Source organism: Athene cunicularia, assembly GCF_003259725.1.
Source record: "Athene cunicularia isolate RWA chromosome 4 unlocalized genomic scaffold, athCun1 chr4_part1, whole genome shotgun sequence".
NCBI lineage: Eukaryota > Metazoa > Chordata > Aves > Strigiformes > Strigidae > Athene > Athene cunicularia.
The window spans coordinates 15996512-16023625 of record NW_020799098.1 but is presented as its reverse complement, the minus strand read 5'-3'; the positions used below and the strand labels follow the sequence as shown (position 1 = coordinate 16023625).

Below are 27114 nucleotides of genomic sequence, written 5' to 3'. Positions count from 1 at the left end.
GTTAAGGGCGGCGGTGCCGGCGGCTTCCCGCTCGGTCCGCACCGGGGCAGATCGCGGCGGCCCACCCCGGCGGGTCAAACCTTTTTCTCGTTAGGGGTGAGCGCTGCTGCGAGCCGGGGAGCTCATCCGAGAGCCGGCGGGAGGGGGCAGCTGGGGGCAGTAACGGCGGGCTGTGTCCTCCTCCGCACACGCGTGCAGGGGAGGTGCTGAAGAAACTACCAACTCCGCCGGTATTCCCGCAGAGGCAGAGCTGCGGTACCCACTATGCAGTCTGCAAATCAAGTACTGAGCAGCGTGGTAGAGGAGGAGGGCTCTGCAGGTTTAGTGATTGGAAAGACGACGACGGAAAGACCTGGTCTTGCCCGTGGAAGTACAGGGGGTCTGTTGTCGCCGCACCCTGGTATTGGGACATGTACTCGGCCCTCATCAGTTCACCTCTGCTAAAAAAATGCCTGCTCATGCACCGGCTTTACTGTGTGTTAGAATCTTCTGTGTGATGCTGAAAAGTGCTCTCACAAGGAATACTCTATGAATACTAGGGTAAATGGACTGCTTTTTTTGTTGCTCAGTTACTCAAAATGTACTTTAAACATTTGGGCAGTCAGCTAAAACTCAGACCTGCTGATGTTCTGGGGACGATACCTCACTTGGAATTTTTACAGGTCTGTTTCTGTTGTTTGCAAATGGATGTGACTTGTAAAGCAGCACGATTTTTTTTTGGTGTTGCTTTATTTATTTATTTATTTATTTATTTTCAAATTAAGTATCTGTTCAAAGTGAACTGGGTTCTAAATATCCAGTTTTTCCTGACTTGAGCACTTACTCATTTTGAGCATATAGCAAGCATGTCAGGTGCATACCGAGGCACCTTATGTGGAAGATTCTATTTGGTTTTTGTCAGTTCTGCCAGACTCTGTTCTGCACTCCCTAGTGCTTATTAAGTTTATTTGCTTCCTACTCCTCCTATGTCAACAGGTTGTAATTGTTGATAGGTTTAGGACAGATTTTGTAACAGAAAACTGTACCTTTTTAACTTGCCAGCATCTAACTTGTCTCTTAGATGGGAAGGTGGTGGAGTGGGGTTTTTTTTAATGCATAATTAGGAGCCTTAGTCTACCTGTAACTATCTCTTTTGTGGCTGTTTTAATTCATTTTGGTCTTCTAGTGGTTGCTCTCACCTGAGCAACCTCACTCAAGGGGATTGTGGACTTGGATTTTCAAACGACTGATTAAAAAAAATATAACAAACATAGCCAGATTCCTTGTGTGGTCTTCCTATGGACAACTGCATCTTCCACCATCTCATCCCATCCTGGTGTATTACTTTAGACTAGCAGTCTAGCCTCTGGCTTGATTGAGTTTCAGTTCACAGGGTTTATCACTGTTGCATCACTGCACTGCAGCATTGTATTTGCATGGATTGCAGCGTTAAACACAAGGAAGCCAGTCCTCTTGAAAGAAAGAGCTGGAAACCATGCTCTGTTTCTGAGCTCTGTTATTTAGAATTAATGTATCATGGAAGCAGTTGCTGAACTCTTCTGCATCTCTTGCTCAGTCTATGCTCCCCCTCTTAAACTTAGAGTGGAATTGCTGAAGCTTTATTGGGTTTGGAAAATACTACAATATTTTTAATAACAGGTGGGATATATCAGATATGATAATACTATGTCATACTCGGTAGAAGGATGATGATGTTCTGCACAGGTAATGTTTAAAACCCAAGGAATTATGTTTAGTGGCTTGTACATGTAGAATGCTAGTGACAACCACAGAATAGAAAGCCAAAGCTGTAGTCACTTTGTAGTCAAAGATGTACACTTGCAATCCACACAGAAATTATTATACACTTTCATTATTATATACCTCATTAAGTACTTAACAGGGTTTGTGGGGTTTTTTTAATTAAAATGTAGTAATGAAATGGATATCTTTGATAATTAATGTAAGCACTTCAAAGGTTCACACAGCTTCTTTTCATTCACTATTTACTTAAACTTGGGGAGTACTGGCAGTTACTGTAGCTCGCTGACTGTATGCCATGCTGTTTCTGAGGAAATGAGATGGCCACATGCTGCAATGAAACACTGCTATGTAATTCTCTTTATATGTGTCACTTGTGTGTATGTCATTCTTTCAGTTCTCACAGTAACAAATTTCATGGATAGATTTTTCCTCTTTAATGCCATTTGTCTAGCATATTTGACTACTGATATGCTCCCAGCTAAGTTTCTTTTGGATATCAAGATAAGGATAACTGCTGGGAGCTTTTTATAATAGTTATTTTTAGGTAGGTTGAGTACATGCTGAATGCTCAGAGGTGTCCTGAGTTACAGGTTTCATAGTGTTTATGCAAGTTGCTGGTAATTATTAATGTAACCTTGAAAAATACATAAAGAGTTTTATGTAGTGTGGAGAAGATCTGGTGTCAGCCTGAAGGAATTGCCCAGAAGGTTATGTATACCATGTTTGTCATGATATATTTCCCCACAGAGGGAGAGGAAGACAGTATGGTCAGAATTCAGCAGATTCTTTGATTTGCAAGAAACCCACCTGCTTTGCTGAAAAATTTTGAACTTTATAAAAGTTTAACTGGAAATTAAGAACAGTTGGAGACTTCAGTAGTCTTTGTAATTAAAAGCTGATAATGAGTCTCCACTTAGCAGGATATTGTTTGTACCTGCAGTACATGTAGTGTCCTTGGCAATTTCATTAGTGTCCTTGTCTTAAAACCAGTATTATGCCTTGTATGCCAGCTTTATGTCTTGGTTAATACATGACTTCACACTTGCAGCAGGCATAGTGGTTATTTCTCTATATTGGGAGGACAGTGCTTTATTTGCCTATTTGTACAGTTAGACATACTTGTCCTTAACATAAAATCTACTAACAACAACAAAAGTTGTAGGTACTTTCTCTTCTTCTGCCCTCTCTAATGTAACAGCATGCACTACAGAGAACATGCCCTGTCTTCTAACCTTCCCTTATGACACCAGTTAGGGGGGCCATCTTCCTCTCAATTTCATCTTTCACAAACACATCTAACATTTCCCTGTATTGTATGCTTTTTTATCTGTTTTCTTAACTTTTGGAATCAAGGCTCAGTCACCGTAGGTGAGCTTTTTCTCCCGACTCATTGAAGTATTGCAACTGTATTTGAGAAATCTCCAGAAAACTAAACTTTACTTGAAAAAAGTTTGAACACTTTTCCTAAGAAAACTAAGTTGAACTGTACTATATCAAACTTGCACAATCTTCACTGTTCTGTATTTAAAGCAGAACAATTTTTTTCCACTTAGTTCTGATTATTGATATTTTGTCCCATAGAGTTTCTGTAGATTTGAGAATAAACTGTAGCGTAAGCAATTTTTAGTTTCTGACCATTTCTAAGTTCAGCCCTAGTGTGTAATAGGTGCATGAAAGAAAATTCCACAGGAAAATACCTTTTAGGCTGAAGAAAAGTAATCTCAAGAAAAAATTAAAGGAGGAAAAATATTTTGGGGCTTTTTTTTTTTTTTTCTTTCATTATTCTTTAACAAAACATTCTTTTCCAGATAGGAAAATCCTCGTGGTTTGATGTGTTCTAAGTTCTTGTGCTCCTGTGTTGAGCATCATATTTCAAAGTGGTTACTATGATAACATTGCCTTTTTAAATAAGGCTTGGATAATTCTGCTATTCATAGCATTATTACTGTTCATTCTTCTTGGCTTTCACAAGCCATGAGGGGGAAATAGAGATTTGAGTTTTTCTTCTTTGCTTGATTGGACTCAGGGAAACAAAACTGTCTCTAGTTCTTTGATTGGGTCTTGTACTCCTTTGTTCCATATTTTTCTTGATCTATCCTTTCATTGCAGTGTGAACTGTTAAACAAACCTGCAACGTGGTGTCTTGCAAGTCAGTACTGGTTTTCAGAAAGGTAGCCTGTGTTTTACCAGACCGTAAAGCATGGGAGAGACCTAAGTTTCACCTTACTACTGTTTTTTAAGTCTTTTGTCTTCAGCATCCCTTTGACCTGGAAGCACCTTGGAAGTCAAGGTATTGGTGTAGGATTGGGCTAGCTGAGGCTGTAAGGTGTTTACTGTCATTCTTGAAAGTGAATGGTATGAACACCAAGGTGGAGATTAAAATGTTCCTGTTGGGTAGTGCTGCTGAAAAAGGCAACGGAGACACAGCTATGCTAAGCAGAGGCAGTTTGTGCTGAGTGCTCCCCAGTTTGAAGTGGATGACTTGTCATGAGCAGCGTGTTCCCAGCTGTCCCCACCAGTGGCACTCTGGTAGATCACCAAAGACGTTTCAAAGATAAGCCAGTCTGGGTGAGAAGGTCAGTGTAGTGATCACTGGTACACTCAAGTATGTGTGATTTCCAGTCAGAAAGAAGCAGAAGTTTTCTATTGCTGTTTGTTTGGGCTTTTTTTTTTTTCCTGTTTCCTTGAAGGCCCCCATGGCCCACACTGAAGTGAAGGAGTCTTGCCTAGCCACAGATAGATGACAGTGTGGTTATTTGTTTTGTTTGAAACCCAGAGGGGTTTCTGTTTACATTTCTTAAATGGTGGTTGATTAAACTGCTGTAATTTCATATATTCAGAGCATTCTTAAACGTGTGTAAGCATCCAGAGTCATCTTAATGATACTCAGCTTTAGCAAGCTATGAATAAAAAGACTTCTCCAGTTCCTGAGGAGTGCCTTGAGACAGTTTGAGTTAATAGAAGGTAATTACTGACACCCATTGTTACCTGTCAGGAGGGTGAAATTCTGTTGGTCTTTTGTTTTTTGCTAACTTTTCAGTTAGCACATGATTTAGAGTAGCTGACATCAAGAAGGTTTTTTTTACTGGAAGGCTGAGATTAAAGAAGCTACAGGATGATATGACTTGTAGTAACTGCCATCAACTACAGTAACATCAGGTGGTTGTTTAACTGTTGTGGCATGACATATTGTACTTAGAAGTGTAATTCCTACATTGTTCCTTTAGTTTTGTTTCCCTTGGAGCCGTCCCAATGCTCTGCTTTGTTTTTGAAAACTCACTGACCTGGAACTGTGCATAATTGTTTTTTCACCTCTTTCAAGTACAGTGTATGTAGTTGACCATATTATTCACAAACCTCAATCTTTTTTTTTTTTTTTTATTTTCTATACTATCTGGCTTGCCTTTACAACTATTGATATGTTCAATTTCCAAAGAAGATTGCAGGTTATCTTGCACTTTTCTGTTTTCTTGCACGCATCTTAATGAGCTCTTTTTTTGTTTTTGCCAGAGATGGTGCGCTGAGTCATTTCCACAAGAGGCTTCTGTACCACTTCGAAGCAAGACTACATTAGAGAATAAAAGGTGTGAGGGCACACCAGCCTTTTTTTGGCTAGAAAGCTAACCCTCAAGTGAATGTATTGAAGATTTCTAGACTTGGTGGGACAAATATCTCTACCTCCAGTTTTATGAATACTGCTAGCAATGGCTGTGGAACTCTGTTTGCTGCTGCTCCTTTGTGGAAGTACAATTTCAGAGGTACAGCCTATATACAAGCCACCTCCTGGGACTTTGGATTTTGGATTTGTACCAGCCAAGACGTATGACACAGGTGCATATCATGAACCTGGGCCGATAGGAATTTTGTTTAAAATAGTACATTCATTCCTGTACTTAGTGCAGCCAAATTCTTTTCCTCAAGGTAAGCAGATAAACTACTTCTTTTTAATAAAGATTTGCAATTGATATGTTTGTCCTGTTGTAGATACCAAGACCCGTAATATGGAAGTAAATGATATGAAGGGCTGTGTTAGTAGCACATGTTATGAGTTGTCCCTTCTTCTAAAGGAAAATTTAGGATGTCAGAGAAGTGTGTGCTTATTGAGGTTGCATTGATTAAAGGTGCTTTTTGGGAACTCTCTGTGTTTGTGGATGTGGTAGTTTGTATTTTCCTAATTTTCCAAAATGCTTTTTGCTTCATTTAGCTCTTAAAAGAAAATGCTAATGTGTTTGTATAATACTGACACTTAAAATTATATGGAGGTGAATCTTTAATAAAATCTAAGATTGGCTTTGGTTTGTTACTGATTCCTTTGGTGGTTTAGCTGTAACTGTGTATAAAAGGCATTTATATTATTTTATAGTACATCTTTAAATTTACATATTAAAACCTTCAGTAATTTAGTCTTAAATAAATTCTTTGGTCACGTACCTGTGTGATACCGGTGAAATATTATTTGCTTGTACTTTTGACATTTCTTGAATAGCTTTAGAAGATTGAGCTCAAATGAACTCGACTGAATGAATTATATTTAGGCAAGTGCCTGGAGTCCCAGGTGTTAACCAGGAGAGCAAAATCCTGGCCTGTTCCCTGAAGGATCTGCCTTCTGAGCAGGTCTTACGCAAGGTGTAATGAGGGCAGTTGCATGAAGCTGACAGTAATGTCATCTTTTGGAGGAACTGTTTCCAGATACCTCTGCTTTTGTGGCCTCTTTCCTGCCATTAAATACACATATGAACTGTTTGCCTCTCTGAGATCGGATATGTTAGTATTGTTATCTGCATTTCAGCTCTTAGAAACAGGCCTTTGTTCTGCCTGAAGACATGCTTGAATGTTCTCTTATGATTGTGGAAACTTGATTTCAGTGCAATGTTTACTATGTCTTTATATTAACAGGAATTTGCTCTGTAATCTTGTATATGAAATTTAATATTATGGATTGTAAGCATGTAAATAATTGAGTATAGAATTTGTGATCAAGATTGTAGTCTTGTGGGGCTGCCTGTAACAAGTTCTGCATCGAGTTGGTGTTGTGAAATCCAGCATTAAGGAGAAAAAAAGTCATCCATAAATAAATAATTTGTTCTTGGCATGTAAGTTTTGAACATCTCATACCTCTCCTTCCTTCCTTCCTTGCAGATACTTTTTTTGCCAAATCAGCTGTTTTTATAAGTTTGGCTTTCATTATTTGCATCAGGTGAGGTCTTTTTCGCATGCCCCTGTATACCTCACTGCAAAATACAGATTTGATGGATCATGTTGGTTTGAGTCATTCCATTTAATTGGTTAATCCCCATAACTCTTTTGCCATATGCTGTTCTGTTTTCATATTCAGTGTATTAATGGTGTGGTTAAATATTTGAAATGTGGTGGTTTGTTTTTTTTAAACTGCCAATTTGAAATACAGTTAATTCTGGTTCAGGGATGAAAATAAACATAATCGCAAATGGGCACAAAAAGCAAGCCTTTTGATATTTCTACCTCAAAACTTTGTTATTCCGTTTGGGCTGGTGCTTCAGAAGAGTTAGCTCCAGGTTGATGTGTCAAGTGTATTGCATAGAACCATAAATAGAGAAGTGTGATTTGTGTGCAGGACTTTGTATCAGTCACTTAGAACTTTGATCTTAGTAGTCTTATACTTTTTCCTAATACTTGGAAATACTTGATGTTTGTTTTTTCTGTCTACTGCTAATACTTATAGCTGTGAGGGGGAAAAAAAAAAGTGACAGGATTGTCTAATTGCATGTAGATATTCCTGCCTTTGCAAGTCATCTTTGTGCTTGCAATAGAGCTCTGATGGAGCTGAATATGTTACAGTATATCATTCATAGTCCTTCAGTCCAGGTATGACTTTTATGAAGAAAGCTAGTGTGAGCTTTATGCTGTTACAGTAAAGCAAAACGTGAAGTACATCACAAATCTTTGGGAAACATTCTTAAGGTACTTGCATGCTTACTAAGCCTTTATTTAAATGTTCTTATATGTTACTTGATAGTTGAAAGGGAACACTTCATTTAAATTTAAAAAAAAAATCAGTCAAAAATATTTGTAAGGGTCTCTTTGTTAAATCTGAGTAATTGCTTCTACATTTGTTCCTGCCATCCAGTTTGTGGACATACAACTTATTCTAGATTTAATAGGTAAGTTATTACTGGGATTAAATATAGTGCTTGCTTAAAGCACAGTAACAGAACCAGGGCAAAGAGCTATAACTCCTTAAGATTTTTTCAATTGCTGAATCTTTAAGGCAAGCACTGTGCTCTTTGGATATGGCAAGAAACTAGTTTTTAAAAAGTGAACTAAGATACCTAATTGTAATGCTTCAATGAGTGTAAACAGATTCTGCTTTCAACTCCACCAGAGTCCTCACTAGATGATGTACTGGTGTAAATGGAAGTGAAGTTACCCCTAAGTTGAAACTGTTAGGCAGGGAAGCAGCTTCTGCTTTGAGTTAATGATACACTAGTGTGGAGAAGACTCTGTTTGGTCACTGGTCAGCTACCTGAGATTCACTGGGTCACTTTAATCTTGATGTGCCTTGGTTTCTCCATTTGTAAAATGGAGCTGAAGGTGCTCCTACTCCTTTTGTTGAGGACTGTGTAGGATAGAGTGTGATTATTTCTTACTGTTAATAGCACCACTTACAATAAATGGATGATAACAGGAAAAGTACAAGTTGTTTCTATCACTCAGCTAAGAGGACATCTAATGAAACAAATTATTGGTTTTTCTCTTAGAATTTGTCATAAACTGAAGCATTAATTTATTAATAAAGTTAAGTCAGTTCATGGTTGTGACATGGTGCATGTCACCTGTTGTGTTGGAGACCTTCAGATGTGGACTTGATGTAGACAGAGCATGGTCACTATGATCCTCTGGCTGTTAGGAATATTTTACGGTTTCGTCTTTGTTCCCATGGAAACCAGTTGTTAGTTGCAGTAAAATGATGTTAATCTGAGATTCCACTTGCAGGATGTGCACAACAAGTCTTCAGCTTCACAGCTTGTCTCGTAACGAAAATGTGAAGGGTTCACAAAGAAAAAAAGCTGGGAATAAAACTCCCACTCCTCCTGTTCTTAAGTGAAATAAGACAAAAAACTTACAGGCCTGTTTACTGTACTCTGCTGTACCTGAATGTATTGCAGGACAACTGTGCCGCTTACGTTAAGCTACAACTGCTTTGTTCCAGCTTCTGTTTTTTATTCTGGATAACCCTTTTTCTGCTGAAGTATGAATAAAACTTTAACATTTTCAACTGTTTAATGCAGATACTTCCTGGGCAAAACATAATGTGAAAAGTTAAATGTACTGTTTGCCTGTGGGAACAAGAACAAGCCTGGAGTGCACCTCTCAATTCTGTTTGCGGAGTCTTCGCTTGTTGAACAGTTTGAGCGTAAGATTGGGGATCAGAACTTGACTATTTTAATGCAAAGTCCTGTCTCTGATGCCTTTTGGTCTTCCTTTTTCCTCATCTGGTCAGCCTTTAAAGCAGCTGCTAAGTGGGGAGTTCAGCAAGTTAGTCTTGTGTCCCCTGTCTCTGCAATTAATATCTCACATTAGTGTATTCAGCAATTAAAACACTTTAACATTTTAAAAATAAAATCACATAACTTGATGTGAAAAATAAACAGTGTATTGATAACTAGTTTAGCTGTAATAGAAAACGCATATGCGAAACTGTTGTTGTAGGTAGGTTTGAGCTCCTAGGATACTGTGGTTTTTTAGTACATTAGCTGTGTTGGATGTGAGATTCTAAGACAAATAAAAGATTTTATCATCTCCTCAGCTAAATACTCTGGTATTTAGTCTTTTTTTTTTTTTTTTTTTTTTTGTATGTGTAAAACTAACTTCTTTGCCTTTTGTAACTATTTAGTTCTTGGTTGCCTGTTTCTACTTTAGTTTTGCTTCCTGTTTGTAATCTTCCTCAGCTTCCCTACAGAAATATCTGGATGTTGCAGCACTGGAACTAAACTCAGCTACATGTATCTGGTAATGCCCTTTTGTTTTTAAACTTGAGACTTTTTGAGGAACTTGGACATGTTCACACCAGCATATGGTGAAAGGCCTGTGCTCTGGCTCTCACTTATGTGCAGGTGCTGCAGTCTAGCAACATAAGATACTGCTCAGGTACCCAGAGTTATTATGACCTTTTATAAAAACAAATTATGATATCTTTTTTCCAATTGTGTGAAGTCTCAGTTTCAGTTTGGGTGTGAAACTGCACTGATGTGATAAACTTCTTTTTTTTAAGCTAGTGTTGGACAGCAACCCCCCTGTGCTTGTTGGGCTGGCTTTCTTAAAGCTTTCATCTGGGAGCTGGATTGGGAGCATAAATGCAATTGCTGGTGCAGGAACTGAGAAGGGAACAAGTGCAAGACCTGCACTTTAGTTAGCTGTTAGATTGGCTAAATTGTATTGTGAAATGACACTTTCAGTAATCTGTAGAGTCAGTGCCTCTACCACATCCCTGTAACTTTTTTCCAGCACTGTGGCTAGGGCTGTGACATGAATTTACAGTAGTAGATAAAGTGTGTATATAAAAATTGCAGGTTTCAGTGACAGACGTTATATATAGCAAGTAGTGGTGGTGTCATTTGAGTAGAACTGGGATAAGGGGGATTCATAGTGCTCCTTTATTTGCATATATGTTCTATACATTGAAAGAAGTGTCTTGTGTCTTAGCATTGGAAATACTGAAATCCTGGGGAAGATGGAGCAGCAGGAAGACACAAAATAAATTAGCCTCTTCTTTTCTCTGCCCACTTGTATACATTTAAGGAAGTAGTATTTAAAAAAGCATTGCTCATTTTATGCTGGGAATTTAGAGAGATGCTCTGCTTGATGACATACCCATGTAAACAAAAAACACTGAGAATGTTTCTGAAGCAGATTTAAGGCCCGCTTTTTTATTTTCTTAGTCATCAAAAATGCAGTTCCTTTTTCACTGAACTGTTCTGCAGACTATCTGATAGATTGCTTGTCAAAAGGATTTTTTTTGTGAACAGGGAGGGAAACAGGTTTTGGAGAAGGGAAGCTTATACAGATTATCTACTAGAGGCTGCTGTAGAAAACTGCAGTTGCATTCATTAACACTTCTCTGATGTCTTCTTGCCCACTTCTTTTGGATTACATAAGGAATTTCTTGCAGACAGGTATTATGGAAAATATGCAAGTCATTTTTTAATCAGTGTAGCATAGCTAATCATCTGAAAATCTTGCACTATAAACACATCTGGAACCCTTTCTCTACAGTATCCTCAATGCTTGCCCTGATCTGGTTTGATACAGCCTGCCAGCTGTGTCTAAGAGAAAAAACATGCTTTGACAGCGATTGGAAAATGACAGTCCAGTTTCACAGTTTCAACAGTATTGAGACAGAAGGTAGAAACTACTGAAAATGAACCTCAAGAAAAGTTTGAGGGAGTTTGGGTTACTTTCTATGGGGAGAGTGTTCAGAAGTGGCATTACCACAGATGGCTGTGATAATAGGCTGGAGGACACCTCAAGCAGTACTCTGCATCTTGGAGGCTAGATTATAATAATAAATAAAATGGGCCTACAGTTGTATGATACTAAGACTCAGCTTTTATTTTCCTGAATGCAAACTGCCTTCCACCCCTTCCAAATTGGACAGCTATGTCCGTTCTGTGTATTGAGACTGTTTCCTGGGAAGTAGGTTGGACATTTTCTGGGTGAGGTGCTGACTTGACCCTGCTAATTAGTTACAATATGGGAAGTGCCAGACCAGTGCTTGAAACTATCCTGACCCTGTTCTGTTTGTCTATAGACATTAATGGGAGACAGAAGGTAAAAGCAGAGAGCTGATCAGCAGTGTTCCATGCCTCAGTGTGCAGGGGATAAGCTGGATGCAGCTAAATTTTGGGGGTGATGACTATAAGTAAGGGAAGGGTGGGAGATACAGGATGGTATTGTGACAGAAGGTGTTTGTTGTTTGGTCATCATTCTAGGTAAAGAAGCTTCGTTGATAGAGTTTATATATTTTTAAAGAAAAATGCAAAGGTACCGTGTCCTAAAAATGCTTTTATCTAGATAATTGGTACTACTGTGTGGTGTGTGTAGTGGGGGTGGTAACATTAGATATGTTGAATGTAGTGTGGTGTGTATCTGCTAGCAATTACAGTAAAATGCTGAATTAAGCTTTGCATGCATTCATCTTTCTTAGCTTCTCTAAAAGATTGCCCACCCCATTTATTATCTCATAGCAAAGAGCTGAGCACATTGGGCATCAACTTGGTCAAAGCCTAAGTTTTGCCTTTCAGATGCCAGTGCACAGTCACAGAGTACCCCATGTGAAGAAGGCCCCTCCCTTTGTTAACAGGAAATCTGAACCACTAAAAGCATGAAAAAGCTGCTTTTGAGACTTCCAGAGCATACATGCAGCATCTTGTATGGTGAGAAGGGATGGAAGAGGTTTAGAGTTGGCCACATTCTCTAGTAATGTGTATTGTGTGTGAGCTTCTTTGAAAATTATATGTGACTGCAGATATCTTAGAGGTTTTCAGGCTACTCTTCTGGGGCTCTATGATTTTTCTAGCTTAACAATAGCAACTGCAGTACTGTCCATCCTCTCCCTCCGTTTAATTTTTACAAGCTTATCTATCCACATAGTGCTGAACCTCATTCTCTTTTCTAACTTGTAGTTCATGGCACTGATGAGAGGATAGAGAAGGGATGTCACTGAACTTACTAGAATGTTTTTCACAAGCCTCTAAGGGACTTCTCGGTTCCCTCATCTTGGCTGTTATGAAGCATTTTGAGTTAATCATGTGAGATACTGTATGGATGCTGCCTGTTATTGGAAAAACAATCATCTGACCTTTTTCTTTGTTACAGACCATCCTAGTTAGATGACATTAACCTAACCCTTTCAATTTTTGTCTGACAGTTTGCTTAGGTGGTTGTTTGCAGAGCAGCAAACTCCTAGGTCTTGTTCAGGGATGGCTTTTACTTGAATGATGTCAGCTACAGTAATAAGAATTTGATAGATCTTTGCAACAAATCCTCGTATTCAATGTTTAATTACATTAAAAGTTATGAGAACTAGATTTTTTTCCTCTCCCTTTTTCTCACTGTGTTTTTTGCTTCTCAAGGTGCTTTGTGTAACTTCTAGATCTTAACAAAAGTTATGCTTTTTTCTAAGTGAATATGCACTATTCAGAAGTTGCTAGAGCAAAATAAATGTGTAAGTATTAATTTTAGTGGGTTTTGTCATCCTTTTAAGAGTATTGAATCTTTCCATATTGGTATTAAAGCTTTTGAGTATACTTCTACCATTTCCAAAAGCAAGTTATCTTCTTGTGAGAAGGGAAACTAACTGCCACAAATGTCAACTACTATAGTTTAAACTGATCTATCAGTATATACATCTTAATATAAGCCTACCAGTTACGAATAAACCCCAAAAACATGCTTTGATGCTTTTTTGCAATACCCAGTTATAATTCTTTTAATCTAAAAACAGTTCTGTGATTAAATTATTACCTGTATTGCATCATAACATAGTCAGGATCTTTCTTTTATTTGAAATTATACCAAATTATTTTATTTTTGTGAACTTTTAACAGTGATTACTGTTGCGAGTGAATATTCTTATGACTATTGATTATTGCTTTAGCTGTTTAACTCATTTGAAAGATGACTGGGTGTACCTGTACAGACTTGAGGTCTAATTAACTTTCTTCAGAGTAGCAACTTTTGCTTTGATTTTTGAGTGAAGTAGTGATCTCTGTAGTAGTTTAAACCAATATGTGTGCCACAGTTATTGAACATATGTGGAAAATTGTGGGCCTTGCAGAAATAGATAAACAGAGGGAATCCTGAGTAATCTCAGTGAAGCTGCCAAAATGCCAGTCACTGAAGTAATTAAAAGCTAGTACCAAGGGGGTTCCAGCGTGTTATTCCCAATTATCTTGTACCTAAAGGGGACTTACAAGAAAGCTGGAGAGGGACTTTTTACAAGGGCATGTAGTGATATGACAAGGGGCAAGGGTTTTAAAGTGAAAGAGGGTAGGTTTAGATTAGACTTAACAAAGAATTTCTTCACTGTGAGGGTGGTGAGACACTGGCACAGGTCGCCCAGAGAAGCTGTGGCTGCCTCCTCCCTGGCAGTGTCCAAGGCCAGGTTGGACAGGGCTTTGAGCAACCTGGGCTAGTGGAAGGTGTTCCTGCCCATGGCAGGGGGTTGGAACTAATGTTCTTTAATGTTCTTTAAGGTCTCTTCCAACCCAAACCATTCTATGACTGTGATCTTTGTTCATCTTCACAAGAAATCAATATGAGAGTATTTTCTGTGAAGTTCCTCAGTAAGTTCTGTGGAAAGAAAGGAGTAGGAAAAATGCTGCTGTTCATCCAGTCTAAATATTTACTACTTTGATCAAAGTTACAAGTCCAATATGTCTACACAACCCACACTATCAAGAAGTTGCTCAGTCTCTGAAGTGTGCTAAAACGGGCAAGGATATACAGTTCACCAAGCTAAATCTTTATCCGTAATCTTGTAAATACTTAGCAGATGGTGGCCTAGAGAGAACTTTAGGTAGCTACTGAAAACAAAGTAATTGGCAAAAAACAGCTGCTGTGGCATGAGCAATGTGCTACAGAAGTTTTGTTGTCTTCAGAAAATGAGAAAATGCAGTTTCTGTGTGGAATATTTCTTCAAAGCTTTCTACTTCACTTTGTCTATGTGATACATGCAAATTTATTGCAGCCTTCCCAAGCAAAGATTTTTTTTCTAAAGATTTGTCTCTTTTTGTTCTTTTTCCCAAACTTCAGAAGGAACAGAACTAATTTTGTAGCAAAAAAACAACTAGAAAGTCCCTACAAAGGTTATTTTCAAAGGTAAAATCTTTCACTCTAGGGTCCTTTAACAGTCAATATTGTGGCAATTAATTTTTTTCTTTAAACCTTTTCCTGACCAGGTTTTTTAACCTAGTCTGTGCATGTTGATGGAAAGCAAAATGTGCCTGAACAGAAAATGTGACTGTACTAAAGGACTAAACTCAAGTTTGGGGCAGCTGTAAGATGTGAGGATTTTCTGTGGAAGACTTAAATTACCTGTTTGGACTTCCTGACTAATAATAACCTTGAGGAAGCTAAATTTATAAGACTTCCCTTCTTTAATCCACATTTTGGGGGAAATTGGGGAACTTTTTGTGTGCGCAAATGAAGTTAGTTAACTATTACTGTTATCTAATCCACTGCTGTATAACTTCATCAGTAGATCAATGTTACTTTCTGCCAGGAGGGGTGCAAAGGGGCTCTCCTTAATTTCATGTTCTGGTTAATGCAGCCTCCTCTGGTTAAAACTCACCCTGTTTAGACCACTTCTGCAGTTTCAATGTGGCTCATAGCTGTTCATCTCTTCATTACCTACTTCATATTGCAGCTCTACCCCTCTCACATTGCCCCTCACTGCATCCAGTATAAGCCAAGACTCAATTCTAGGTGGTCTAGTAGCTTGCCCTTTCAACTATGAATAAAGCAGTGTGTGCTTTACAAGTCTGCCAAGAGCTTAAAATGCATTTACAGTGTTTTCACTTGTGTCATGTTGTATGTTGTTGGATTTTGAGACTGAGACAGAGTACTGTAGGTTAAGCGTATTTCTCTTGCTTTTGATCAGCGTGTAATTAAAGAATGTGGAGTCAGGGAATGGAAATGGATGATGACTGTGTTGATAAGAGGAAACAGCATACTGAAGGCAGTAGAAGGTGAAAAGACAGGTTGCTGTAGCAGATGAGATGAGGTTAAAATACTGAGGCAGTTTAGCGTGTATTTGTTTTTTACCTCCATTCAAACAAATTCTTCCAGCTGTTGTAGAATAACAGGTTCTAGGGCTTCATTTTGCATGTCAGTGGTAAGGTGCAGCAACAAGGTTCCTCTCTTACTTGCCTTTTTTCTTGTCCAAAGACATGGCTGATGGTTTAAGATTATAGTTTTTGCACGTTATTTCTTTAAGGAAGGTGAATAAACAGGTAATTGAACAGAAAATTTCCTTTCACCATCTTTGTAGTGTAAGTAGGTGATCTTGTTTGTGGGCTTCAGAAGCGCAGGAAGGCAGGTGTCACTTGGGAGTTGTGCTCAAGGGGAAGAAGGCCAGAGTGGCCTCTTGTGAGGAGCAGGAGGGTGGAAGCTGAACCAGCCTGATGTTTCTAGTCGTTCAAGGCAAAAAAACTGGGAATTGTATAGAGAGATAGCTTGCCTAAAAGTTGTGGGGAGAATTTATCTGAGAAAGCTGGGGTTTTTGCTTCGTTTGGGGCCAAGGGTTGTCCCAAGTCTGTCTGAGGGAGATGTGAAGAGGGGAGTGAACCTTTTGAATCTGTTGTTGGAAAGGAATGGTCTAGACTGTATGTGTGAATGCATGGATTAGACTCCTCACCTGTGGACTAAAGTAGTCTCTTACTGTGTGGGAAGTGAGACGATCTCTTCACCTCTGAGACTTCTCACTTGGCCTACAGAGTGAGTTTTCTTGCTCTGCAGAAAGAGGACAGACAGCATGGGGTGAGCAATGCAGCAGGACTTTCTCTGCAGTCTCAGCACCAACGTGTATGGTGGATTCTCTGGCCATCAACATTCCTGAGGTCCCACCTTGCTCTGCAGTGGAACCAGAGCCAAGTGTTGGCTGTGTAATTAGGGACAGTAAGAGTAAGCAGAGGTGTTAAGTAGCTATGTGGCAGTAAAGGGGAAGACCATGGGTTACCTACTGAAGGAGGCCTCTTCAATGAGGGAGCTAAGTCTGACCATAGTGAAGGCTAATGGCTAGAGGCTTTCTAACTTTGGGGAAGCAACCAAAGGCCCACTCAAGCCAAAGCAAGTATTTTAACATGTCAATAAACTGAACTTGCAGTAAAACTTGCTATAAGATACCTGAAAGATTTTTATCTCTGATGGTAAGTCTGAAAGGCTGATAGAGCTTTCCTGGTTTTCCTGTACTTGTGAGAATTATTTGTTAGTCTGAGTCATAATTAGAGAGGAAAAAACTCAAGCTTGAAGTAATTTTAATTAATTAATTTCAGACTAATTATTGCTACTTATTTATGACATGTGGTCAAACTGACCTATATTCAGAGATGCTGAATTGTTCAGTGTGTGTGTAGTCCATTGACTCTGTTTTAGATGAAGGGAAGTGGGTAGAAATACTGTGATATGCATTAGAATTAGAATGAGATAGCAATAAAGCAGTTATTAATTTACCATGTATATATATTATCTGTGTAATTCTCCCGTTGTTCTGAAAAATCTCCATTAAGTGTGACATGAATGTTTCAGTCATGGTTCTTACTGGTTTGCTTGAAGTCCTTTTCAAAATAAAAGCCTAATATGTTATATTATGCATGCGAAATAAACTAATTTCTGGCATAATTTGATTAACACTGGAGTTGCACTATAACTGAATGGACTCAATGGAATTGTTTGAGTGAAGATGAAGCATAGGGTTCCCAAAGGTTTTACTCCAACTGTTTTCCTGTCACCTAGATTTGAAAAGCTTTCTTGGCAGAAGAATTTGTAATTAATTTGTGTTGGTACTTAATATCTAGACAGCTTATTTTTAAATCTCTTATTTTTGCTATCTCTTTCTCTAGAGCAGTTCTAAGAAGCAAGCCTAGTGCTAACCTCATTTTCTTGATGGGTAATGGGATACCAAGTGTATGTACACAATACATGTGCAATGAAGGAGGTAGTGATTATGTTTTGTTAACCGGAGCTCCTCAGAGGTGCTTAATATTTCATCACAAATTACATTGGTAAATTAACAGTTCATCTGGCTAGTTAGATTTACTAGGGCAGATGGCATTTCGCATGTGTGATGAGAGCAGGAAGGAGACAGCAAAGCAGTAATGTCATTAGCTGTGTAAATGAGCCTCATAAGGTAAATCTCTTTAACCCCAGTGATAAAATGTGTTCTCTGCTAAAGCCTTGGATTACTGGTCCTGTGAAACAATGTGTGCAGCTGGTCAAGCTGAGATTTCAGAAGTAATCCCGTTAATTTGAAAATAGAGGACATGGCTTCTTTATCACACCTTCTAGCACTTTTATATTTGAAACAGAAATCAGCCTCAAGGTGGTACTCTACCGATAATGCAGAAGAGAGTTGTGTGGAGTTACCTTAGTTCAATTTTAAATAAAAACTTACTTGAATGCTAGAGATGAGATGTCCTAGCTAGGGAGGAAAGGTGTTTCATAAAAGCAAACTAAAATCACAGGCTGAATTAAATGTGAGCTGAGGTGTCTCTTCCTTGTGATACAGTGAGCAGTGTAGCCATGACTGAAAACATGATGCTTGTGTTTACACAGTACCTGACACAGGATGCTCCCCCGCTTAACCCTAAACTGCTGCACTAGCAGCTGTGATTATTCTCAGCGTGTGTAAAACCAAATAGAATTAGAATAGTTTGGGTTGAAAGTGACCTTTCAAGATCATCTAGTCCAGCCCTCCTTGCAGTGAGCAGGGAGATTCTTGATACTGCAGAATCACTAAGGCATGTTTGTGCTTACAGATGTGTGGGTGAATAACTCCAGGTAATCTCACCTTCAGTTATAGCCAAAATTATTTTTTTTATGGGAAATATATATGACTTCCACATTTAATTTGAAATGAATTAACTGGGAATGTGTCTAATGTAGTTTATACTGAAAGCTATTGGAATAGTAAATTCACAGTAAAGACAGGTCAATCACTGTGTGCTGCATGGTGAGAGAAACACCCTGAAGCGTCATGTTACTTCTTAAAAACCATTACAAAGCAAGTAGTAAATCTTTATTCAGCAGAGAAATCTCACATTCTGGAAAATTAAGAGGAAAACATGGGCTTTGTAATAGTGGCCATCGTGCTATGTGTAAAACTGTATTTTTCTCACTATTTAAGTTATCCATGTGGAAACTTTTTCTACCTATTTTTAGTCCTTCTTGTTTATTATAAACCCGAAGCTGTTTTAGTTTGATGAACAGACTTTAGAGCCTCTAAATTTCAAAAACACATTGAAAATGCTGTTTTCTGCATCAGTTTGTCATAATGTATTCGGGTTTATTTCTGTTTGGGTTTTGTTTGTTTTGGCTTTTTTTACTGGCAGGCTATAAATTATGGAAACAGTATAAATAAAAACTGTGAATCAGGAACATTCTGACCAATTTAAGCATATCACAAGTAATCAGAGCAGGTTTGGGTGGGTTTGCTTTGTTTGTTAAGTATTGGATGTTTTCCTTGGAGATACTGAAAACCTAACTGGACACAGCCCTGGGTAACCTGCAGTGGGTGACTGCACTGAAATCTTGAACTGCACTGGAAGATCTCAGGGTCGGTCCCTTCTAGCCTCAAATATCTTCTGTTTCTCTTGAGTAGTTTTACATATACATACAGATGTCTTAAATATATATGTATGTATAGATGTATGTAAAATGCTTAGGGTTTTTTTAATTTTCATGTTAATTGAAGATGGGGACACACTAAGCTAAAGAATGGGTAAAATTTTTCTACTTTTATTTAACAGGAAAGGCTAATGCTTTTAAAATTTTTATCTTTTGCTGATTCCCAACAGTAGGAAATGTATCAAAGAAAGCTTTTGTCAGTAATAAGATTTAGCTTTGTTACATGCTTCCTGGCAGTACTTTCACTCCTCCATTAAATAATTTATAATAAAAAGTCAGCATGATTGTAAGATAACTTTGAAATAATTTAGATCAGAAGGGACCTCTGGAGGTCGTTGGGTCCAACCCTTTTCCATAGTAAGATGAACCTTTGAGTTTAGAGCAGTCTGCAAGTGAGGAGAGGCTTCCTGCTTGGCTTCAGAATAGCATCAAGGAGGGTGATGCCACAGGGTCCTGGGCAGTCGGCTCCCGTGTTTGACCGCCCATATGCGGACAGTCTGTACTGCTCCATGCCACTGAGGATCACAGAAGCTATTCCTTTTTCTTCCTTCCCATTGCATTCTGATAAAAATTGGTAGAAATTTCTCTTTAGCTGCTGTTTCGTGGTGTGTTGTCACACAATGCTGAATAGTTGAATAACAAGGGTTATTTTAGCCCTTCTCTTCTGCTTGCTAAAAGGCATTTAGCTGTAGAGAAAATTCCTTGCATTATGTATTTTATGCACCAATGCTTCTTAAATTTACTTATTTGGTAGGTCTATAGATATAAACAAGAAGAAAGAAATGTTGCCTCTGCTGAAGAAAAAATTGTCTAACAGCCAGTGTGAATTACATTTTTGAGGTTTGCATGGTTCTGCCTCACTTGGCTGTACGCTTTCTTGACGCTGAAACTCCCAGAGAAACGGGGCTGGTTCCTGGAATGGTTTTGATACAGGGAGGACTCTTCTGGTCCCAGTGTGCAAGATGTCTCAGAGCTGCAGTGTTAAATCAGCTGCATGTTGCTTATCCAGTGGTGTGTGCCCTTTCCTTCAGCAGACTCCTGACTCAAGGTCCAGAGCTTGAGAGGATTGGCAGGGATGTAACTCTTTTGTTCTTCCCAGGTGCTTATTACATATGTTTTGGGTTTACTTCTGTTACTGTGGGATTCAGCCTTATCTTCTAGCATATGTATGGTCTTTCCAAAATGAGGTTGCCTCACCTTAGAGAGTCCTTGACCATCTGCTGCTAGCACTCTTTCTGCATTTTAGAATATACTTCCCATCTGTGGATAATTTGAAGTTTGAGACTCCAGTGATATGTTCACAGATTTTATTTTTTGTCAGTCTTGCTGGCTGCATCTTCCTTGCAGAGAGTACTTTCCTTGAAACAGCAGTTGTTGCCTTGCTGTTACGTGCTTTCCTTCCTTGGACATACTTTTCTGCAAGGATCTCTTCAGGATCTCTTCAACTTGCAGATCAGTTGAGTCCATATTCCGAACCCTGGAGGATGTTGGGGAGGGAGGACCATGGATGCAGTTTGCTTCGGGGTTTCTTTTCCTAAGCCACATACAGGCTTAGAGAGATGTGAGATCGCAGCCCCTGTGAGCTCACTGAAGATATTTTGTGGGTGCTGCAGTAAATCCTGAGAGGGCTTGGATTTTTTTGGAGAACAGTCAGTTTTGAATCTACAGGCCCTTTATTGATCTTCAGGATAGGTAATTCATAAGAGGTTTTTCCTCAAGTACACTGAGTTGCGTATGGGGAGACTAACAGTGGGTCAATAGTACCATTGGGGCAGTAGTCCATATCTATATTAACATGATGGACAGAGTGCTTCTCCTTGAGGTGTAGTGTGCTCCTTCATAATGTGTTTCCTCTTGGTCAGAGGAGACTAGAAGTTCAGACAGTCCTGCCTCCTAGACACTACTGCTTGTAGATAGCCTAGCATGGAGCACACCCAGAGCCAGTGATGCCCCTCTGAGTTAGAGGATCTGCAGAGCTGGGAGTTCCTCTCCAAGTACAGGGTGTCACAGAAATGACCAGGAGCCACAGTCTCCACCATAGTTCCTGCAAGGTTGGCAAAACCTTGGTGAGGGTAGGCTGGTAATCCATTTGTTCCAGTGGCTGGGGTATACTGAAAGAAGCTGGTGGGTGAAATTGTATCTGTAATGTCAAGTGGCATTATTTGTGTTAACTTTCTACTTACTTTTTTTTTTTTGGTGGTTGTATTTTGTCTATATTGTGAATATTAGGAGTGTGTTAGATGGAGCTGCATGCACAGTAAATTGCCATGTGTTAGGCTTTTTGATTTGAGTGTTGCATACTTTAATGCAAAGGTGGTTGGTCCAGAGGGGGGAAAAAAAACACTAAAAAACCCACAAAACCCAAAAACAAACAAAAAGGAAAGAAAAAAAAATGTTGGCAAGATAAGGGCCTTCTTCCTTGTACCATTCAATCAAGGTTATCATTAACATGCTTGGTTTACACGTTATATATCTAATTCTCTGTGTGTATATATATATGTATGTATGCATGTATGTACTTGTCATAAACGTGAAGCAAAACTGATACTCAGAACTTTGTCCAAGTAATTGATAAGTTTGTGATTAACTTTTAGTCATGATTATATAGTACAGAGGATGACCTTGGAAAACCTTCACTGTATTTCAGTGGGAATTGGTTAATTGATAGATAACCTGGTTATCTTCTTGTGACTTCATAAAATATACAGTGGATTAAACTAGACAGGTTTATGGAAAGACTTACGTGCTTGCCAATTCTGTTGATGTCTGTTCATAATTTCATTTTGCCTACCTAACAGTAGAATTCATGCCATCCTCTTTCCCCTGTTTTTATTATTTATATTGTTTAAAACTCTGGATTATTCTTGCTTATTTTCAGATCTCATCAGAAAACTAGCACAGCAGAAGTTTGGAAATACACAGGGTGATTATCAAAAGGTAAATTGTCTATGTGTATCTGCATAAGATAATGAAAACAATGATTTTGAAATTCAGTGTTGTTTCTGAAACAGGGAGTAGTATTTTAAAGCTATAACAACAGGATGCAAGAATGAAATTTGTGAATGATGTGTGTGATGGTTTCATACAAAATTTGGGACCAGAACTTTTCAAAAGATACTAAGCCACTGTAAAGAAGCTATGAGTAGTTAAGGCTCACTTATAAATTCCAGCTGTAATATGATTGTGGTGTCTATTGCACAAAGACTGAAGGCTCTTTGTATTGAAAATTACTGCTTTTATTTAAAAAACATTTGAAGAGAACCATTAGTGCTCAGCTCTCATGTTAGTGTCAGCTATTGTTCTCAGAAAGCTGAATTTATATGCTGGTTCTGATGCCTTTGTAAAACAACATTTCCATAGCCTACTTATAAAGTATATTTTAGTTTACATAGTGTGCTAATCACAGCAGGGATATTTTCCATTCTCTCTTTAGGTTTGTGATTGTTCTGTAACAATGGAAATTCATAGGGTACTTGGTAGCAAGAGAAGATAGAACATAATGTGGATCTGACTTTAGGCTGTTCTCAAGGACAGTACCCTATCTTTGAAGCAGTGTCACTGTGAGTTCCTGCAGTAGGGACCTTAACCAGGACCATGCAGTGGACATGTTACTTCATATGATCTACTCCCTTACAGTCCCTGCAGTATGATGTACCTGTCAGGAAGATGAGTATGGAACTTGGCATACAGGCATTGCGTTATTGCCTTGAATCAGGATAACCTGAAAGATCTTGAGATTTGAGGGTGGGAAAGCCTTGTGCTTCCATGCCTTCCTGACCATGAGCCTATCACTCCAGGAGCTTGATAACCTCTGAATGACATCCAAGCATATGGATACTGTTATGCTGCATCAAATGACTCTTGTCAGTCCTGTATGCTTGCTTGTTCGGTGGGGCTTTGAGAGCAGTGCATCACAGATTGTGCCTGTACACCCAGGAAAGAATGTAGGGTAGACCTGCTTAGCAGAGTCTTCGGACAAAACCAGTGGACCATAGGTGGTATACATGAGTGCGAGTATAGGACTTAGTAACTACTGTGTAAATCATGAGAAATTTGAGACTAATGACAACTGTAATCCAGCATAGTGGAGACACTTGTTAAAATACTGTGTGATTATAGAGTGGCAAATACAGTATTAGGTGCGCTTAGGAAGTATAACAGATATAGGCCATTTATTTATAGGCCCTAACTTTGACCTGAATACGATGCAAAAGTTTGAAACAAATTTGGAAGAGGAAAATCTATCAGGACAAGTAAAGAAAAAAAAAAAGTCCCTGGGAAGACACAAGCATCAATGAGAGGTAGCTGTGAAGAGGCCAGCATGACTGTGGGTGTGCCCCTGGAGGAATTTCTAGGGCGGGTAGGGAAGTGTGAATGTCAATAAAGTGTGTGGTAAATAGTTAGAAATGTCACCTGTGGTTTTGATCACTCAAATTTAGGGAGAATGAACTTGGAGTAGGAGGGGTTCAGAAAATGTGTATTAGGATGGTCTCAGAAACACACAGGTCTTCAGAGGAGACTGGAAGAGTTTGCTTAGCTTAGCAAAATAACTGATAAAGGGGGTGGTTACTCTTTACAAATAAATATGAAGAGGAAACACCAGGAAGAAAAAACTGCTCTTTGGGCAAAAGATGGTGCTATCACAGAAGCAAAGGGGCAGAAATGGGCTACATGTACATCCATGTAAGAAGACTCGCTAGTTCACCAAGCATTGGGAAGAGCCCTTCAGTAGCAAGAACAGGAAATCTGTTTCTGATATGTATCCTGTTAAATTTCTACTGTTGTTCCTCAGTATCTTCTCTTTTTTTTTTTTTTTTTTTTAAACCTATTTGTAGAATGTCTTTGTGGTCCAGGAGACCCTTCACACTTCTGTGGTTTGTGTCCCTCCCAGTTGGACTTGGTACCAGATTTATAAAGGAGGATAAGCATTTGTTTTCCTCCCACTTAAAGTATAGTTCCAAGTATGAGTTTGAACATTTTAGGCATATTGTCCAGTAGAAGCTTCATAATGATGTGTGTGACGCTGAAAAATCTTTTAAGACTTGAGAATATTTTCTGATTATCCTGCATCAGGCTTTGGTTTGAGGGGTCTTGCTGTCTTTAGCTCATCCATTTCCCTTTTCTGCTTATGAGAAAGGCGGAAGTGTTATAGCTCTGAACTTGTTATACAGAGGTGAAGGGGAAGAATACAAGAAATTATATTTCCATTCTGGAAACAAAAGGGAAATTGGGTTCTTCTGAAATTCCTGACATTGAATATTTAGTATTCAGTGTTTTTCTGAAATTACAGCTAAGAAATCAGTTAAGAACATGATAAATAGACTTCGTCAGTCTTTCTTGAATGCCTTTTCTTTTTTACTTTTGAATAATTTAAAATAAACCTCTACCCAATTAGTTAAAAGTGAGGGTGAATTTTGTGTGTAAGGTGATACGGTTTCAAACTGCTACTGAAGCTGCTGCTTTTAGGTCACAATAAAATTAGCATTGAAAAGAAGTTAGGAATATCATAGGTCTGTTCTGACAGGTGGAATTTGTGAAGAAATCACTAAACCACATAGTAATGTAATCTCTGTCCTTCTGTAGGATGTGTTGGAAATTACATGAAACATGCTCAGTGCAGAAGTAAATTCTGTTGTTGTTTTCATTTGGAAATATTTGTTGGACAACTAGATTCCTTTCACTTACCAAGGAAGCCAGAAATTGCCTGCTATGTATTTTATTATAAATAATTTTCTGTAATTATTTAATTGTGCTTCTATGTATTATTTTACTTCACTGGCCTTTTGTTATTGTTTCTGTGTTCTTAAATGTTTTAGTCATGGTTAATTATTCATTATTCACATAATATATTTTTTTTGTGCATGCTGCCTGTGTATTATACACATTCTTCATTTGTTTTGACTTCCACAGCCAGAAAATGTTGTCCTGACTCTTCAGGTAATGTCTTATGGTAGATGTACAGCTCTGGAAAAAAAACTAACCATGTCTGTAAGCACTACTTCTATCAAAACATCCATAACTATTTTTAATGTTATTAAAATATGTTTTTCTACCTAACCTGTTTTAAAATTTATGTTTATGTTTATCAAATAATTCTTAGAGTGTTTATCTAACCAGAAAATGGTAATTCTTTTGCACAATCTATCCAAGTTGTTCTTCTTAGCATCTAGTTTGTATTCTTCAGAAGGGATAACAGCTTTTAACCAGCGGTTGTTAATAATAATAATACAAAAAATAGATTTCATCCTAGAATTGGTAATTAGGTCAGAAATTTGCAACTCTGCTAATGGTGGTGGTTGCTGTATTTGGATCAGTTGGTAATTAGGGATTGTGAGGAAGGTCATCAGCAAAGCTGGAACTGGAGCATGATTGATAGCTTGTGAGAAATTGTCACTTACTTTGCAGGACAATACACAGCCTCAGATTCATCCTTTTACTGCCAAGTTGCCCTTGTGCTGGCAGGTTAGTAAAACAGAAGGGGACTGAAAGTACTAGTGTGAAATTTGTTCTAGAATTGGGAAAGGAAAGAAGAAAAGAGATTTATCAGGGAAGAAAGACTACTGGGACGTGCCCACACCATGCTGTTTAGCTCTGTGCAGACACCTGCCTGATCTGGATGTGTTGGCTTGTGTTCGCAGCAGAGGGAAACAGCATGGCCAGGTCACAGCTTGTCCCATGGAAGCCATGTCACCTTGCGTGGGGGCTGTGCCAGGATTATTGGTCCTGGGGCACTTGCACTGCTTCGAGCGTAAAAGCTAGTTAGGGTACGTTGTACCGTATTGTTCCCTCTCACTCCTTCCAGCTTTTGAAAGCATCCTTTTAGTTGCTGCTGCTTTGCTGTTTGGCAGCAGAAAAAATAATCTTTACCTGAGAGTTTAAAATCCACTCCTTCATGTTTTCCAGTCCCTAAGCAGTTTTAAGTTCAGCAGTTTGGAGAAACCTTTGCCATTGCAATCAATCATCCAGTGAAGTACTTAGCTTGGCAGTTCATACAAACCTTTCTACTCATAACTGATTAAAAAGGAGAACAAGCAAAGCCTCCTTCCCTCCTCCCAGATAAAGTGATCTAGTCAGCCTTGCTGACATTTGTGGAGCCTTTTTGGAAACAGATGTGAAAAACAGTAAATTTGGGGCCCAGGAAATCAAATGTCTTCATTTTTATCCTGTTTCAATTGCATTGATTCACATTTGTTTCTTATGAGCATATTTCTCTCTTAGCACTCACTCCTGTAGTTTACCTAGCTAATATTCTAGCTAAATAATTATTAACTATCAGTATCTATGATGTTGTGTATCTTTTTGTTGAAAAGTTGTCAATTATTGACAAAATACACCAAGTCTGTAACCTTGGTAACTTAGTAATGGTTTAGTCTGTAGTTTGATTTTTTTTTTTTAATTATTTGCTCTATATTGATTGCAGTTACTGTATGATATCTGCTATTACCACTATTTTTGTCTGAATTACAGGCCATCTACTATGAAATCGGTTTTATAGTCACCGCAGCCTTGGGATTGCTATTTATTTTGTTACTGCCTCTTGTGGGACTTTGCTTCTGTATGTGTCGTTGCTGTGACAACTGTGGTGGGGAAATGCATCAAAGACAGAAGAAAAATGCTGACTGTCAGAGGAGCTGTTTTGCAACATTTCTTTTTGTTGCTTCTTTAATAATAAGGCAAGTGTAATAAAGACAACAGTATGAAGCTTGGTATAGCACTAATTTTGCAGTGTCATATGACAAATAATGTTACTGTATTGGCCTACAGGTACAGAAATTATTTTATTAGTCTAAGTAATATTATTGCTTATTAAAGAAAATGTGACTGCATCATAAAAATGCTACTACCATTGCTATCCCTAGGTCATTATGTACTCACTTGAGAGGAATGTAGATGTGAAACAACAAAAAAAAATTAGGCTTGAGTTCAGCAAATGAAGTTTTTGCCTGTCTCAGAAGGGCAACTGCAGAATGTTGCGTTAAACTTACGAAT

The 27114-nt window shown here is 38.5% G+C and overlaps 1 protein-coding gene across 4 annotated transcripts in view; it reads left to right on the top strand.

The window, feature by feature from the left end:
• Positions 1-141: 141 nt before the first annotated feature.
• PROM1 (prominin 1) overlaps positions 142-27114 on the top strand; it is a 62041-nt gene continuing 35068 nt past the window's right edge. For 2 of the 4 annotated variants that reach the window (XM_026847076.1, XM_026847074.1), the window contains exons 1-5: positions 305-540; positions 5254-5664; positions 22004-22062; positions 25036-25062; positions 26593-26798. In XM_026847076.1, the coding sequence (XP_026702877.1) occupies positions 5448-5664; positions 22004-22062; positions 25036-25062; positions 26593-26798 (509 nt within the window). In that variant the 5' untranslated portion in view covers positions 305-540; positions 5254-5447. Of the gene's footprint in view, positions 283-304; positions 541-5253; positions 5665-22003; positions 22063-25035; positions 25063-26592; positions 26799-27114 lie in introns of those variants that run through there. The other 2 variants (XM_026847075.1, XM_026847077.1) reach the window with 2 other exon arrangements.